This window comes from Grus americana, chromosome 2 (genome assembly GCF_028858705.1).
Source record: "Grus americana isolate bGruAme1 chromosome 2, bGruAme1.mat, whole genome shotgun sequence".
NCBI classification, from domain to species: Eukaryota; Metazoa; Chordata; class Aves; order Gruiformes; family Gruidae; genus Grus; species Grus americana.
Window position 1 is genome coordinate 27,375,744 of NC_072853.1, and position 16,197 is coordinate 27,391,940.

At 41.3% G+C, this 16,197-nt stretch overlaps 1 protein-coding gene across 6 annotated transcripts in view; it reads left to right on the forward strand.

Moving 5' to 3' along the window:
* The first annotated feature begins 4,065 nt into the window (after positions 1 to 4,065).
* RUNX1T1 (RUNX1 partner transcriptional co-repressor 1) overlaps positions 4,066 to 16,197 on the forward strand; it is a 116,761-nt gene continuing 104,629 nt past the window's right edge. Inside the window, exons 1-2 of one of the 6 annotated variants that reach the window (XM_054816612.1) lie at positions 8,895 to 9,554; positions 9,637 to 9,713. Coding sequence is in view for 1 of the 6 variants with exons in the window: in XM_054816614.1 (XP_054672589.1) it covers positions 9,527 to 9,554 (28 nt within the window). In the remaining 5 variants the exon portion in view is untranslated. Of the gene's footprint in view, positions 4,085 to 8,894; positions 9,555 to 9,636; positions 9,714 to 11,227; positions 11,245 to 12,888; positions 12,915 to 16,197 lie in introns of those variants that run through there. The other 5 variants (XM_054816616.1, XM_054816618.1, XM_054816614.1 and 2 more) reach the window with 5 other exon arrangements.

A 16,197-nucleotide genomic window follows, 5' to 3' on the forward strand; every position in this document is an offset into this window, starting at 1 on the left:
AGTCAAAGCGGTCATCAAGGCCAAAGTGTAAGTTGTTGTCCTTTTGACATGCTGGCATGACTGCAGAAACCAGACGGGTTAAACAAATCGTATACGGCTTATGCACAATTGCTACATGTGTTTGCAGTGATCTAACCCTGCTAGCTCAGACAATTCTGGTGACCAGCCACTATCCCAGCCACCCATCACTTCTGTAGGCAGAGATCTCCCTGAAGTCTGAGATTAGTTGCCTATAATTAACAAGTTCAAGTTCCCTATATCTTTTTTTCTAGGAACTGTAGTTTACCTATGAGAAGTGAAGTTATTACAAAAGACACATTAGAGACCCTGATATTTACCCAAATGCAGAGCAGTGGCCCAGAATATTGGTATAATAGTTCCAAGTAAGTAGCTCCAAATCCATGGGGTAAAATCACGAATCTCACAATATCCAGAAAGAAAGAATTCAGAGAAATCTCATACACACAACATTACCTGGGAGACTTTGGGAAATAACAGCAAAAGTAGCATCTGGAGGAGAAAAATGTCTGGTTGTTGGTTTGGGGTTTCTCCTTTTTCTTTTTTTTTCTTTTTTTCTTTTTTTCTTTTTTTTTCTTTTTTTTTCTTTTTTTTCTTTTTTTTTCTTTTTTTTTTTGTGTGTGTGTGTGGCTATCCTACTTCCCACTCATTCCACAAGTAGAACAGACAAAAAGTTTATATATATATAGACACATACATATGTGTATATGTGTCTATATATATATATTTCTGAGCTAGATACTCCATGAGATATACAATGCCTGTGAGGTCTAATTCAATAGCTTTTGTGATGTGGAATAACCCCCAACACACCATATCCAGCCAGATGAAAATTTTCCATCTTAAATGCCTCTGCTAAAGGACTTCAGATGAAGAGATGCTAATTCTAGGAATCCTCAAACTTTCTTCTTTAACTGTTGGAGTGGATCCCAAAGCTTACGCAAACTAAAATTAGGAAACTTTGTTCTGATACAGCTAAATGAGAAAGAATATTGAACTCTCTCAGCTTTTTTCGTTTGCTGTTACTGAACTCTGAAATGCTGGCTGAGTGACAGTGATCCCAATAAAGAGATAATTTTGCTGAAGAATGCTAAATTTAATAAACAGAAATCTCCAGCATTGCAATTGGAAATCTGAAGGAATCAATTTCAGAGGAGTCCCACAAAACAGAGAGATTGACTTCATCTAGAAATCACTGCAGCCTACAATTCATCAGGATCTGCAATTTGCTGCTGTGTAGCAAATTTCACTGAAAGACTGTTTATGGATTGAGAAAGGCAAAGGGAGGACATGGGGAGATGTATATTGTTACCTCAAAGCTATGTGAGAAGATAAACAAGCAAGACTGGGAAGCTTCCAGGCCAAAAATTGTTAAGAAGAGAAATAGGAGAAGCAACATCAGATATATTGCTTGGGCTTTATTAAATAAAGTTTGAATAATTATAAATTGTGGGAAGAGTGATTATACTTCTGTAAAGAACCACAAAAATATTCACCTTCTCACAGTGATCTAGTCAGTATAAAAAAAATTCTCGTTCTATAAAATAAGGAAAATTTAAAAGCACAAAGTAGAAGCTCATGCTCACCAAACAGACAAATACAAATGATTCATCAACTCTAATTTAAAATCTGAACCTTTTTTTGATTTTCCCTGCAGCTTTTCCACATCAGAGCTGAAGAGCAGAACTGACTGTAAGTTCTTCCTTCAGCTGCTAACCCAGAGGAGATCTCACGGTTATGAGACCAAGAGCCAGCCCCCACTCACGCGGCTCTGTAAAATGCAGATATCAATGCCCTTCCCCAACTCACAGATATGAGAGTTGTATAGGAAATGCAGATATGCAATCAGAAACAGTCCGTTTCTGACACAGGACCTTCCAAAAAGCTTAATTTCCAGTTCTTTAAGCTGCTCGCAAAGCGGCAGGGGCTGCTGTAAGGTGAATCTTTCGCAGCACCACGTCCCGTAGGTGATGAGAGCGGCTCGGAAGTCATATCTTCTTGGATCTCTTGGATGCTTTAGAGACACAGTTTATAAGTTTTGTTGCTGCTGGCAGTGAACAAACACAAGTCAAACCAGGGAAATGAATCCTTTCTATATTTTAACATGTTGATGTCTTGCAGACTAAAGATAGTTTCTACTTTTGAAATTTTTTAATTTGACTTCTAAATTTGACTCACTTAGTTTCTGTTATATAGGACATAACTATCAAATACATCATGTTTACTTTTTTTGCCCATGGTTAAAAGGCAAGTAATTGTGCAAGAAGGAAAGAAGTCTGAGCTAAAAATACATTATTTGAAAAGAAGAGTATTTTTAGTAATAAGGTCTGTGAGTGTTCTAGTTCGGCTCCTTCCCTAGGAAATCAGTGGCCAAACACATCAGTTATTTCAGTGAGACAGAATCAGGTTGTTTCTACAGACGGGCAATAAATTATTATGGCACTTCAGATGAGATTTTGACACATGCAGCAGCACCTAATTTCAAGAAAAGTTCCAACGAACTGACGGAGAACAGACCAGAATTGGTTGCTACTCAGTTCAACTAAAGGTGGCTGAATTTAGCTCTTTTTTTTTTTTAACCATATAACGTGGGTTTTCTTAGGCATCCTCATTGTTGTTTTCCCTTTAAAATGTTAATTTTTTTGCATTGCACTGTGTAGTGTTAAACGTGTTATGTTTATTTCCTTGTTCTATAAATAGCATCTCTCACACCATGCTTTGCTCTTTCTGAATATTTCTGTATTATGGTTTATTTACTTCCCACGTCCTCTTAACTTCCATCTTTAAAAGTTTTTAAAAAGAAAGCTTTTGCCAGTGAAAGGGGAAAAAATACTTCAGTCTTCTATAAGACATAATTTTTTCATTACTTCTACTTTTCTTATTTGCCTGAGAGCAGAAGTAATAAGTGACTGATGTATCAAAGCATCTTCCCTGTAATGATGTGCATATGAGACAACATTTTAAGTTGCTATTGATCTGCAAATAACTATTCCTGAGCAAACTAGATTTCATCAGTTTCTTTCTAAAAATAAACCAGGCTTTAAATAGAGTCCAACAAACAAAGTTGTATCAGACTCAATTATCTAGCTGAGTTTTTTCCACAGCAGTCTGAAACTTTGAAATATCATTTTTGTTTGCTATGATACTTGTTTGTTTTGTGGTTTTTTTTTTTTAAAAAGCAAAATACCTTCTTTATGTTAATATGTGTTTCTGAGTTTAAGCTGTGTACTACACCCCAGTTAAAACTTGATTTTTAAATTGTTGTCTTGTGAATTCTAAAATAGTCATGGAAGGCAAGGCAAAGTCTAAAGTTCATTTTGACTTGCATAGGAACTGTCAAAACATATATGTATATACACAATTGTAAATACAATGTAAAGGAAACCAGAATACCAAAATCTCTAAGTGGCTTCTAGAGTATTTATGGATCTCTGTGAAGGAGTTTTCCAGGTTATAGAGACAGATGCATTTTGAAGCAATCACTACAATAAAAACTGCCTTCAAGAACAGAATTTTTTTTTTTCTCCCCAGACAGGGGCTTTAAAACATACCTTTGTTTAACTTAGTTTGATGCAAATATAAACAGTGGTTGGGGGGTGTGTGGAAAATGCGGTTTCAGTTACATCATCCTGAGGTCATGATATTAATAGAGTTCCCAGCTAGACCAATTTGTTTTTATTTACAGCTGGAGACATGGAGATCTGATATACCAAAAGAGGACTTCACCTCTCTTTATGAAATCTGAATGAGCCCGATATTTGATACGGGAGCAGGGTCAGTATATTGGTTAGTTGCAGCCAGCAGGGAAATGCAGTTATATCCCCAATTTAAGCTTGTGTGTAAGTGGAATAATGTACTGTCAACATGTCAGCGAAAAAGATAAGAGAGTTATGTTGTTAGCCTTCCATATACAAAATGTCACTGTACTTTTTAGGAGACGGAGCACCGAGGGACTGTGTATATACAAAAGGAAACCTGGAATGGATCACGCACCTTGGATTCATTACTTTATAGTAGCTGTGCACCATTACGTACGGTACAGATGGTCGCTGTCTCTAGTTAAACAGTAGGTAGATTTGAAAAGGGAACGTGCTGGCCTTCGGAGGTTGTCCTAAGAGAGGTCCCCCCACTTCGCCTCGGAGGGAGGGGTTCAGCTCAGCTTTTGGGGGACTTCTAGTGGTGTTTAGGTAAACAGCTTTGTGGCTGCTTATTTTATTACTGTCTGATCATAGACCACTATTGTTTATTGCAGGTGGCTGCCCAGCAGGTGGGGAGTTAAGGAACTGTATGCATGTGTGTTAGGGCAACGGTTTCCCCTGGTTAGGCGAGGTATCCTGTGTGAGAGTGTGTGTGTGTTGCGTGGCAGTTAATACAGCACTTATTGCTTCCAGGAACCTCAACAGCAAAATGTTTCCTGCTCTTTGACATTGATGGAAACCAAATTTATTATTTCCATTTTGGTGTTTTCACGTTTGTTAGAGAAGAAGCGCTAAGCCTGTGTTATTTCAGCACAACCTATTCTTTTGGTTTCAGCACAGACAAAAAACCTCAGCACTAAAAATAAATGTTTTCTGCGTTAAAATATATTTAATATTAAATATTCATTTAATAAATATTCCATACATAGTTGGTTGCATAAATAAAACAGACAATGGATTAAGACAAGATAAGCTTTTTGCTTCTGTGAAAGTTTTCAAAATATTTTTTCTCCCTCTTATTGCTTGGTATTGCTTTGTTTAACCAGTAGAATCTTTTCTCTTGAAAAGATTTGGTTTTTAATAAGAAGCCATATTTCACTGAAAAGGAGGGACAAAGCTGGCATTCCCGCAAATGACTGCCAATATATATTTTTTGTTTATGTGATCTTTTCCAAAATAACCCAGCTCCTCTTTTTCTGTCACTGTGCATATATTCTTCTGCAAAGTGCTTCAGAATGCTGCAACATTTACGGGTGTTTAGGAGTCCTGACAATGCCAAAAGGCAAACAAGAATGCAAAAAAATGTCCTTAGCATACAATTTAATTAAGGGATATCCTAAATAACTGTACATGAAGCAGGGCTGAAATCTATCACGTTAGACGAGGAGATGTCAATATGTACATCAGTGGAGCTTGTAAAGTCCTGAAAGCAGATAGCCTCTCTTTTTTTAATCTGGAAGGAACTTGATACGTTTTCCTCACTACCAAAAGCGAAGGATAAACAATAGTATGAACAGAGAGAGAAGCAGGTAATATGTCAGCTCTTGCAGCATGTACATCACCTAGTGGACATGCTTTGCATACTAAAGGGTGGGGATCCATCCTGCTACTGCACGTATCCTGCTCCCGTTATCAAGCGCTAGTCCTGGCGCGTGTTTCCCCCATACGTGAAGCCGCAAAGCGCATCCAGCAACTCAGTCACCTGCCCCAGCCCTCGCCAAGCCCCGGAGCAGGGGGCAGCATTTCTGCACCGCAGGACTTTTTATGTCTTTGCTGCTTTTCTGTGCAGGGGTCAAGGCAGGGTTTAGCCTGTACTCTGGCTAAACCGGGAAGGATTTCCCAGGGAAAGCATATGCCATGTTAATGTGAATCCTGCAGCAGCCTCCATCCCGCTGCCGTCCTCTGGACTGCACGACCCACAAAAGGTGTGCGAACAGACTGAAATGAAAACAAAGTGTGGCCCACGCTAACATGTAAAATATACTTGTAAATTAGAGGGAAAATTGGAAAAACATGCTTAAGGGAAAGGTTCATAAGTTAAAGCTATCAAGGATCCAGCTTAGCATTCTATCCGACTATTTAGTTTTATATGAACATTTACTGCGCCACTCCATCAAAATGAGTGCTTGTCAAATGAGCGCTGCAGCAGCCACACACGGCCCCGATCCATGAGCCAGGGCCCAATCCAGCTCCAGTGGAAGCGAATAGCGAGATTCTCGCGTGCTTCGCGAAACCGAGCCTTTCAGAAGTGGAAGGCGCTTTAATTGAGAGACATGGCTGAAAAAACAAGCACGGACTTAAAAGTCTGCACGGTTTGAGTGGAAAAGTGTTTGAGGAGATTGAGCTCTGGATGGGGACATGTGACAATGTGTAACACTCTGAGCTGCAAGGCAGTGACAATTAGAAGGGACATACTTGTCTCTATTTTTAAACTGCAATGAGGTGAGTTGATATATAAGTTCTCTTCCAAGAATTTCAGTGCAGATGACTGCCCATAATATAATTATTCACAGTAAAGAATAAGCCATGTTTCAGCTCTGAACATTTGATCGGTCTCTGTACAATCAAAATATAGTCAGATTTGGACAGCCTAGCAGGATATTTCTGACTTCCATGTGCAACTATACTTTTACCAGCCTTTCTCTCACACAGTGTCACACAGTGATACACAGTGTAAATCCTTCATATGTCAAATCAGACATGGCATCTACAGTCTGCAGAAAAAATCTGCAGGGTGTAAAGTTACCAAGTATTCGTGAGGTCTACTGTGAGGCTGCATTTTTTTTTCTTCCTGCAAACATGAATTCATCTTTCAAAGAACATGTTTATTTTTTCCTTTTTCACTAAAACATATCTACTTTCTCCAGGAAATAAATAGAGAAAAGAAAAAGGTATGGATAAGAGAAGCTTGCAATAAGCCAAGCTTCAATCACCAGCTTTGCAATACCATGATAATACTCGATGGTTACCATCTCTTATTATTTAGGAATAGTGTCAATTTATCTCTCAGAGTTTGTGAGAAAAGTGTAGTTGCCATGAAGTAGTGAATATTTACTGCTCTCTACTATGCTTCATTATCCGGGCAGGCTTTGTCCTTACTGGTAGCAATGGGAAATGCTGTGCAATACGAGCCAGGGCTGGGGGTTTAATAGGTGATTTCTGTATTTTTCTCATTATGGAAAGGGAAGGCAGAAGTCTGTAAACTTAATCGGTTTGTAGGTAGATATTTAATTGTTAATAGCTCAGACTGGAGTTTCCAGAGTTTCTAAATCTAAACTGATGTTCCTTCCCTATTTTGGACGATGATACCTAGAAAGTAGATTGATCTTTCAGAATGAAGGTACACGCCAAAGAGGAAGCGCTGCGGGTTTTTTTTAAAGCTGTAAACTGAGAATTAGGACTCGGTGTTCAGCCCCTGACAGTTCAGCGAAACATGCTCTGGGACCATTGGCAAATCTTTCATTTATTTTTCAGTTTGCAAATACAACAATTGGCACGAAAGTATCCCGTCACAAAGATTTTCAGGCTCAACTAAAGTTTCTAGATCTGCCGTAGACAAAAGAAGCCTTGTAAAATTTGCTATTTTTAGACTATTTTAAAATAATACTTTTTTAAAGGTTCTCCCATAATTTTGGCCTTGAAATAGACCTCTGTAAAACAGATAGCTTTCAAATTAGAAATCAATGCCAGACTTGTGGCTTCTCATTATTTTTGTAAATTGTAATCACAGTAGACCAAAACATGTCCTGATTTACGCTCTGTTGAGCTGAATTTACTTCAAGGTAAATTTGACCCTCTATTACTATATGCCAATCAGTTCGTTAAAGCTCCATGTTCCTAAATATCTGCAGAAAAGACAGATTTATCCAGATCATAAAATATATTTTAAACATATTTTCAAAATCAACTAAATTTTCAAAGCCAGCCACAGAGGCAGATAAATATTGCTATAAACATGCTTTTTTATATATATATTTATAAATGCTTCCCCTCATTCTGGAACATGCATGTACATGCTTATGATAAACACACGTAAGGTTAGTTTGCATTCAATAGGTCCATTTATGTGTTTAAAATTAGGCATTCGTACATTGGCAAGATCAGGCCTATAGCATATGTGCGTGTGTGTGCACGTGCGCGTGCGCGCACATATATGTACAAGAATAAAGAACGCAGCTTGATTAGAAGTTCTATTCTGTGCTCACTCTTACACTTAACATCTGACATTTGAAAAAATGAAGCTAAATGTCCAGGCAGCTCCAGCAGTTTCAATCCATTATCTGCAACTTTAAAAAACCCCCTCTCTTTTACTCGATATATGAAGTTGATGTGTTTGTGGGTTGTTTTTTTTTTTGTTTTTTTTTTTGTGGAGACGCCTTCTTTATATAGTGTCAACACGACAGCAGTAGTACCGGTTTGCTGTAGGTTGTATGACTGACAATAATATTCTCTGTGAAACGTAGAAAGGAATAACTGATGAATCGGAAAATATATGGATGCCTACTGAAACAATTATGTAACGAAAGACAAAGTCAAACGGTGGCATGCTTCTATTAATTGTAGATGATAGTAATTGATTTTCACTGCAGTTGCGATTGTGTCGCTGCTTTCCGAAGAATCCAGAATCCCCTTCCAGGAAAGTGTGAAATTGCATCTGGGTTCCGCAAGTCATGAGAGACTATAAATTTCTTAAAAAAAGAGCGAGGGAGGCCTTCCTCGATACTGTACTTTAGAAAGAGGGAAAAACAAAGGGAAAAAGAAAATGATAATTGTTTTCTCTAAGGCTATTATCTAATGCAAAAGCAAACAGTCTGACTGGAAATCAGCTAACAGAAGGGGATTAGAGAGTAGATCTGAGAGTGGCTTGATTTCTAGCACTGCTGTCTCTTCACACAGTGATGAGACACAGGCAGAGCAGCCAGGAGCTCTCCAGATGGCTAGAGAAAGTGTTTGTCTTGGGTTACTGCAGGGCAGTCTGGACTCTTAAAGCCGGGGAGGCATCATTAGGGAGCAAGTTAGATGTCCACCCAGTAAAAGCGAGCGAAAGAAAGAAAGAGTAGGCAGGCTGCCCGAGAGGGACCGCGCTCGCCTATTGTTAACATATACTTGACCCCCACTAACCTCCTCACGACACAGATGTCTCCTACCTCTATCACCTCCCACTGCTTTAAGCCCTCCCCCCCTGCACCTGGGTAGCGGGGCCGGGCCGGCTGCCGGCAGTATGCTGCCTGCCTCGCGAGGTGCCTGCTAGCGGGGGAGCCGGGCGCAGCGGCGCGGGGAGCGGCGCAGCGCGGCGCAGCCTTGGGAGGCTCGGATCGGCTCGGCTCGGCTCGGCACCGCACCGCACCGGCTCGGCTCGGCTCCGCCGGGGGCAGAGCTATGCGTCGGCTGCCCGGGGACACGCAGAGACCCCGCCACTGACAGCGGCCGCTCCCTGCACTCCACATCACGTTTGTCTGCGGCGGCAGCAGCGAGGAGAAGGACCTGGGCATTAACAACCTCGACTTGGAGACTTTGCTTTATTTTTGGTTCTTGTCCTTTCCCGTGGAACCAGTAGTCTCTCTCTCGAGCTGATCCTCCTTTAAAAAAAAAAAAAGAGCGAGAGAGAGAGGAGGGGGGGGGGAAGAGCAGCTGGAGTTTCTCCTCAGCTCGTTTTGACTTTTGTGGACGTGGATCATCTGGACTGGGAAGGGAAGCCGCGCTGCGCTGCTCTCCCCTTTCCCACCCCCTCGCCCCTCCAGCAGCCTGGGCTGCCGGCTCTCCCCCGAGCAGGACGGGAACTTTTATTTGCAGCTCGCAGCCCGTGGCGAATGGTGGGAATCTCCGGTCCTTTGCAGTGTGAGTACGGGGCGCGGGCAGGGCGCGCTGGGGCGGGGGGAGCCCGAGCCCCTTTTTTCTTCCCCTTTCTCCTTTCCCGTAGGGCTCTCCTGGCTCTGAGGGGCTCCCGCGGCTGTAACTAACCCAGGCGGACCGGGGCTGCCGCTGTGCCCGGGCAAGGTTAGCATTGCATGCAGCTCTTACCCCCGCTGTCCCCGGCTCACAAACTCGCACCCAGAATATTTCTCAAGAGCCCAGAAACCAAACACCCAGGTGTGTTGGTTTTGGGGGTTTTTTGTTTTGTTTTTAAGAAAATAACCCTCCCAAGCACATATTCCTCTACAGCCTTGGGTTTCTGTCTTGATTTAGGACTTGCATTTTTTTTTTCCTGCCTCCCCTCGCTCCGCATCACAGCTAGCCAGTGTGAGTCGGAGTGTCTGAAATATTTCTGGTGGGATTTTCTTTTTGTTTGTTTCATTACGATCATCGGATTATGTAGCACTGGCAACATCACTTCAGGCTATTTTGCAAGAAATATTTCAGGCGGCACACATCGTCTTTAGCTGCACCGCGATCTTGCAAGTATCTCGTTTCCTAAAACGATAGGGCAACGTTAGGGATTGCATTTCCAAAACTGCGATACAATGCAATTGTGTCATCTCGTCTATGTGAGCTGAGTGGTTTGATTCCATAAATTCGCAACGCACCATCGATAAGGGAGATCGGAAGGATGAGAACCATACTCCCGGCCATTTAGACCAGCCTTTGACTTTTGGCGACTTCGAGTCCTTTTGTTAGCGCCAAAGTTGCGAGATTGGGCTAAAATTGGGTTTAGGGTAAGGAAGGACTTGCCACCCTAGCAGAGACACCCGCGGCTCCATTACACATTAATTTATGGAGAAATATCTGTGTTGTTACTGTACTCTGCTCTCCTAAATGTTAGAGAGAAACTGAAAGTAACTAATCGGACGCAGCTCTCAAATCGCTCTTGCTCCAAGCAGGAGCTAAAATGTTCCTTCCTTCAGTTCACTGAGAAGTTCAAGGGAGGGAGGGCGAAGGTAAGAGGCGCCGAGGCAGCCTCCCCCGCACGCCCCCCAAGTTGCAGCCCGGAGCCCGGCGCGGCGGGACCTCCCTGCCCGGCCGCCGTCGGGAGCTCCCCGCCACCGCCGCGGTGGGGAACAGCCGCCTCGAAGCTGCTCGGGTTTCTCTGGCAGAGCAGCCCTCGGTCTCCAGATCCGCAGCAGGCTCTGCCAGTCACCCCCTCCTACCTCCGCCTTGCCCTAAATCACGGCACGGAAAGGACTCGTCTCTTGCCAGCCTCCTGGTAGTGGTGCCCTGGCGCCGGCAGCTCCTGCCCGCAGATCGCTCAGATGCGGATCCGCTCAGCCCGTGATAGCAAATCTTCCCTAAAGAGCTGCTCAAGTTTTCTATTGCCAACCGCAGCAGGGCTGGAAGCGCCTGCCTCTGCTCTGCCGGTACGTCTCCAAGGTGCACTTGCACGGTGCGTTGTGCACAGCTGCACGCCTGCCTTTGCAGGCAAAGCAGGACGCCGGTGACAGGCATGGCATAGCAGAGGCTGGGCAGAGATATAGGTATATACCTCTTAAAAGCAGTCTGCGGGAACTGCCGTGCTGTCCCTGGGAACGCAAGTGCCAAACGTTTGGCTATAGGCATAGTCCTGACTAACGACAAGGATGTCTTCTGAGTCTTGGTATGTACAGCCAAGCGTTTGCTCCAGCAAATATTCGTGTGCTTAATGTAACGCTGACCCCTTTAACTTTTAACATCGCTTCCCCTAATTAATCTGTTCAGGCCCCAGACTTAACTGGCTGTCCACAGCTGCTGCAAATTGATTTATCCCCTGATGGTGGTCCGAGTTGCTGACCAAAGCAGGATTCCCCCCCCCACCCTACCCCCCCATTTTTGGTCTACTAATCTGTTTTGACTTATTTCCTACTTACAGTAATGCTTGCATGCTTTTTGAAGGACTTAGAAAATATTTTCTTTTGACATGTAGCTAGAAACATAATTATTGTATTTGTAAACACAATATGTTAGGGCTAAGGGTGAATATAATTTATTTAATTATACCCTTGTAGCCTTACATTTCCTTCTCTATTTCTGCATCCTGACAGATGCAATGGAAAGTTTACATAAGCAACTTTGTTAACTGTAGTTTGAGACAAGACGTGAAAAACATATTTAGATTTGAATTGTATTGTCCAGATTTTCTGTTCTGCTTTTCTGCTAACGGTTTAGTGAATCTGGATAGCCAAGAGGATTGAAACTGGTTTCTAATGGTTGTTAAAGCTGATGCTTGACCTTTCCATGGGAAGTCTGAAAACCTCATTCAGTTTATTCTGGGCTGATTTCCTTAGGAAATCCAATATGATCAGGGAATTTCCTTCAGCTCGGCTGAATGTTAAAAAAAGTTAGTCTATCTTGTTTATACGTCCTGGTTTTAGCACTAGGTGTTCCTGTGGCTCCCCATCAATAGAAAAGACATTAGGAAAAAGATTTGAACATGGCTTATTCATAACTGTACAGTCTATGAAAATACTAAGTTGGCAAAGGCTTTGTTAGGTGTGAGAAGCGCTGCAGACTCGCTGCGAAGGTTTTTAATTAGGAAGTTACACTGTTTTTGATAATTGATAACTTTTCTAAGGTCAGTTTCATCATATCTGAACCTTCAATATCATTGCTACTACTTTCAATTTGTGCGTCATTTTTCTTTGCTGTCATGGGAAGCGCAACCATGCATCAGTGCAAGAAAACCCCAAACCCCACGAAAAACCCAACCCACCCTTAAATCTGTTGATGTCTCTGGCAAGCTGAAGCCAGGCGAGAGGCATACAGGAGATGATGGCAGGACTTCTTCCTTTGGCCCTGCGTTTGCAGGAGGGTGAGCGGCTGGGTTCCTGAGCCCTGTGCATGCTGTAGGAGACAAGAACCATTCTGTTTGTAATGGAATGCAGACAGCAGTGTTAGGTCACTGCTTCCTGGCAACTGCTGCTCAAGTTGTTTTTCTTCAAAGGCTTTGAGCTTTTAAATAGTTTCCAAAATCTTTTCAAGTAAAACATTGCCTTCTACCATTTTTGACCACCTTAGTGTTAACTCGTTTTGTGCCTAGATAATGGACCAGTAAAACATCACACGGTGTCTCTCATCTGTATACGCTTAACACTACGTATGCCTGCGCGCACATGGAGTTTTATACTGGAAGTATTGTTTATAGAATAAAGGGGAGAAAAATAGCTCCACCTGGAGTGCTGGTCAGTGGCTAGTCAGTTCAAGACATTCTTCCCTGTCAAATCCTGTTTCTCACTTCTCTGAAATGAACTTCAGACGACAGGCGTTGAATGCGAAGCTCACTTCACTGAGGTACTGTGCAGACTGCAAACTCCTCTCTACCAGACACTTTGGGTGAAATGGGCATCTGCAGTATTTGCATTGGGGGTGATGGGAGAAAGGGCTTGCAATTGTCATTTTCATCTTTCAAATCCACTTGCCACAGTCCATTACTGTTAAATCTTTAGCTAATTGAATAAGGATATTAGTATGTTGCTATTGCAGGAGCTTCAGATCTTTTAGATTGGGGGGGGAGGATCTTGTTCTTTGTTCTGTAGAAACTTCAGTTGTCATGCAGAGATCAAGAAGCCTTATCAGCTGAAATAAAACGTGAATTTGGTGTTGGGAAAGGGTTATGTCTCATGGCTTGGCTAAATGTAAAAAGAAAATTATTTTAAATCTGGATACATTAAAAACACAACTTTGATCCACGTAGTTAGTAGCAGCCTGCTCTTTTTCACACAGCCTTTAATAGCAACCTACAATATTTACAAAAGTTTAAACTGACATTGAATTTAGCATAAGTAGTGAGAGTGTAAATTCTCAGAACACTGGCTTCCAGATTTCATTTTCTGCACCTTCTTTCACGTGAAAGATCTAAAAAAGTTACTTTAAAAGATGAACTTTTAATGTAAAGGATCTTGGTTTTCCAAATAGATGTTCCTTTTTAAAGAACTGCTTTAAAATTAGAGTTATCCTGTTCTTATTTACTATAAACTTGATTAGTTTAATATATGGTAGCATAAATACATGAGGAAGTAGTATACTGTGTGGTTTTGTGGATAAAGAAAAATGATCAGCAGATGTAAAATCAAAGTCAAAATATCCTGCCCTTTAAAAGGCTTTTTTTTTTCCCTCCCCAAAATATTTTCATCTGAAAGACATTGACTTCCATCTTCATTTTTTTTTCCTGCCATTGATATGAAAGTTTCCAAATAACGTTTAGAGAACAGTGGACGTTTTATTAAAGTAAACATTAGTTCAGTATAATGGAGGTAATTGTAAGTGATAAGAGCAGAGCAGGTTATCTGTGTGTTGTTTAAACAGAAGGAGCTATTTTGCACCATTTCCAGTAGCCATCTGTAGAGGAGAAGGGTTTGCACCTGTCTGTCCACACTAATTATAGATTAGGTCCAAAGAAATGAAATTCGAGTAGGCTTTCTCTTAATGAAATCCATAGTGATTTTATTGTAAATGTGTTTTGTGTACAGACGGTGATGGTTGGGGCTGTGAGTAAAATAAATTGCTGTATGGCTGTCATGTACTTGTAGTTGTAAAGCAGGGTACTGCTGCATTAACAAAGGTGCTGAATAAAAATGCAGCGTTCCATTTAAGTCCTAGGCTTCAGTGGTGGCTTTAGCTAGGTTCAGTCAAAAAAAGGTCTGCTGTAAGCGCAGTCTTTTAGGTGTATGTTTCAGGGTAGGCTTCTCAGTTACCATTGCTTTTCTGTCAATGTATTGGCATATAGGTGGTCCTTTGGCTGAAATATGAGGTAGAAATGGTTTCATGTTAAATATGTACACACATTACATGCGGAGTGTGTCAGAAATACTTTCCTCTGGTTTAACGGTATATTAGTAAAATAAAGTGGAAAGTGTGAGAAATGCATTCTGCAGTAAAAGGTCACATGAATTTCTACCACATCTGTTTATAGTAATTATGAACATAATTAACATAAGAATTACAAGAGAAGTAATGACAAGCTGAGCTATGAGATATTATGCCATAATGGTCATATGTTGGAATTCTCACATTATAGCACACTAGAATTCACATATTCAATGCAAGAAAGAAAATGTTAGATTTTTATCTATTTTAATGCTTCAAAACTTATCTGCCTCGGGCAGATGGACTTTACGCTTTACAGGAAGGTAACCCATTATTAAGAGAAAGTCAGTTGAAATTAAGATTTCTAGCCTGCAGCTTGGACTTTGAGACAGCTGTGCTTATGGAACGCCACTTCTGTTACACATTTGTACTCTGATTGTATTTATTTTATTAACACACATTGCTTTATTTTTAAATGTGAGTGTTTTCGCAGCAAACTGTTTACATTAGAAAGGATCCTGGATTAGTTTTTCTTTAGAGAATTGTGATTCAAATAGTAAAACTGCCTGTCGGAATGGCCAGCGTAGATATAAGACACACATTGTGGCTCTGCAAGATGAGAATCTGATGGATCCTAAATTAGTTCATGGCATGAGATATATATATATATATATATTTCTTTTTTTCAAGGAAAAAAATCCACAACAAAAATCCCTAAAAACCAGCAATCTCTCATTTGAACATAATATTTTGAAAGAATGTATGCAGAGAAAGCTCTGTGGTACCTTGCGGGTTGAATTAATTAAAGTCACTTTTCTTCAGAAATGCATAGAACAGACCATTAAGTTTAGGGGCTAAGGTTTCAAATGAGTTGACTAACTTTTGTAATATGACCTGTCTGATTACCTCTAAATATGGTTGTCACACAACTGACAACTGGAGGAAGTTGAGGGAGAAGTGGCCCTTCTTCAGGATAAAAATACTGGCTGAGACATGCATAGTAAATTTGACACGTGAAAATCAGTTTGCCTTTAATGAAAAAAATCAAAGTCCTGTTTTTGTGATAGGAAAATTTGCCAAACTGCTGTCTTTCTAAGGCTAAACATATAGAGTGGTTTATGAAAAATAATAAAAAAAAAAACCTTGTGCTACGTCTCAGTGATACCAAGAGGTTTTCGCATTATTGGATTAGTGGAGGATTTGTGACAGACCCCTTTTTATCTGACATTCATTGCGGTGACACGATTTTCACACACACGCCCTTCCCCCATCTAGGTTCTGGTTTTCACTTTGTATTATGTGTCAAATTCCCTTTATTTCTTTTCTTGTGGAAAAAACTGCTATCTTGGCCGAGTGATTTTGGAAGGAGTTCTGCACTGAACAATGCCTGTCTCACTCCAGCGTGCCGTCATTGTCCTCATCCCAGCCTTCACAGTGCTCCTTTGCAGATGCGCAAGGGAAACTCGTTTCCTTAAATAAGTGTTGATTCCTAGGGAGAAACGTTTTTAAAACTTTAAAACCCAAGCGCGCAGTTTGCTTGGCAACCTGGTGCTAGCACAGCCATTCTGCTGGTTGTGCTTGTGGTAGGCAGGCCAGGCCGCCTGCTCCCACCCTACCTTGTGGTAACCCAGTCCTCTTTGATGAATCCCGTCAAAATAAACCCTCTCTTTTCTCAAAACCTGAACTGTTAAGTGTAGGGACCTACTCTGGCTTGTTGTTCATCCTCTGGTGAATGATGGCACCGCTCGTAGCAGCAGTGTTGTGTTCA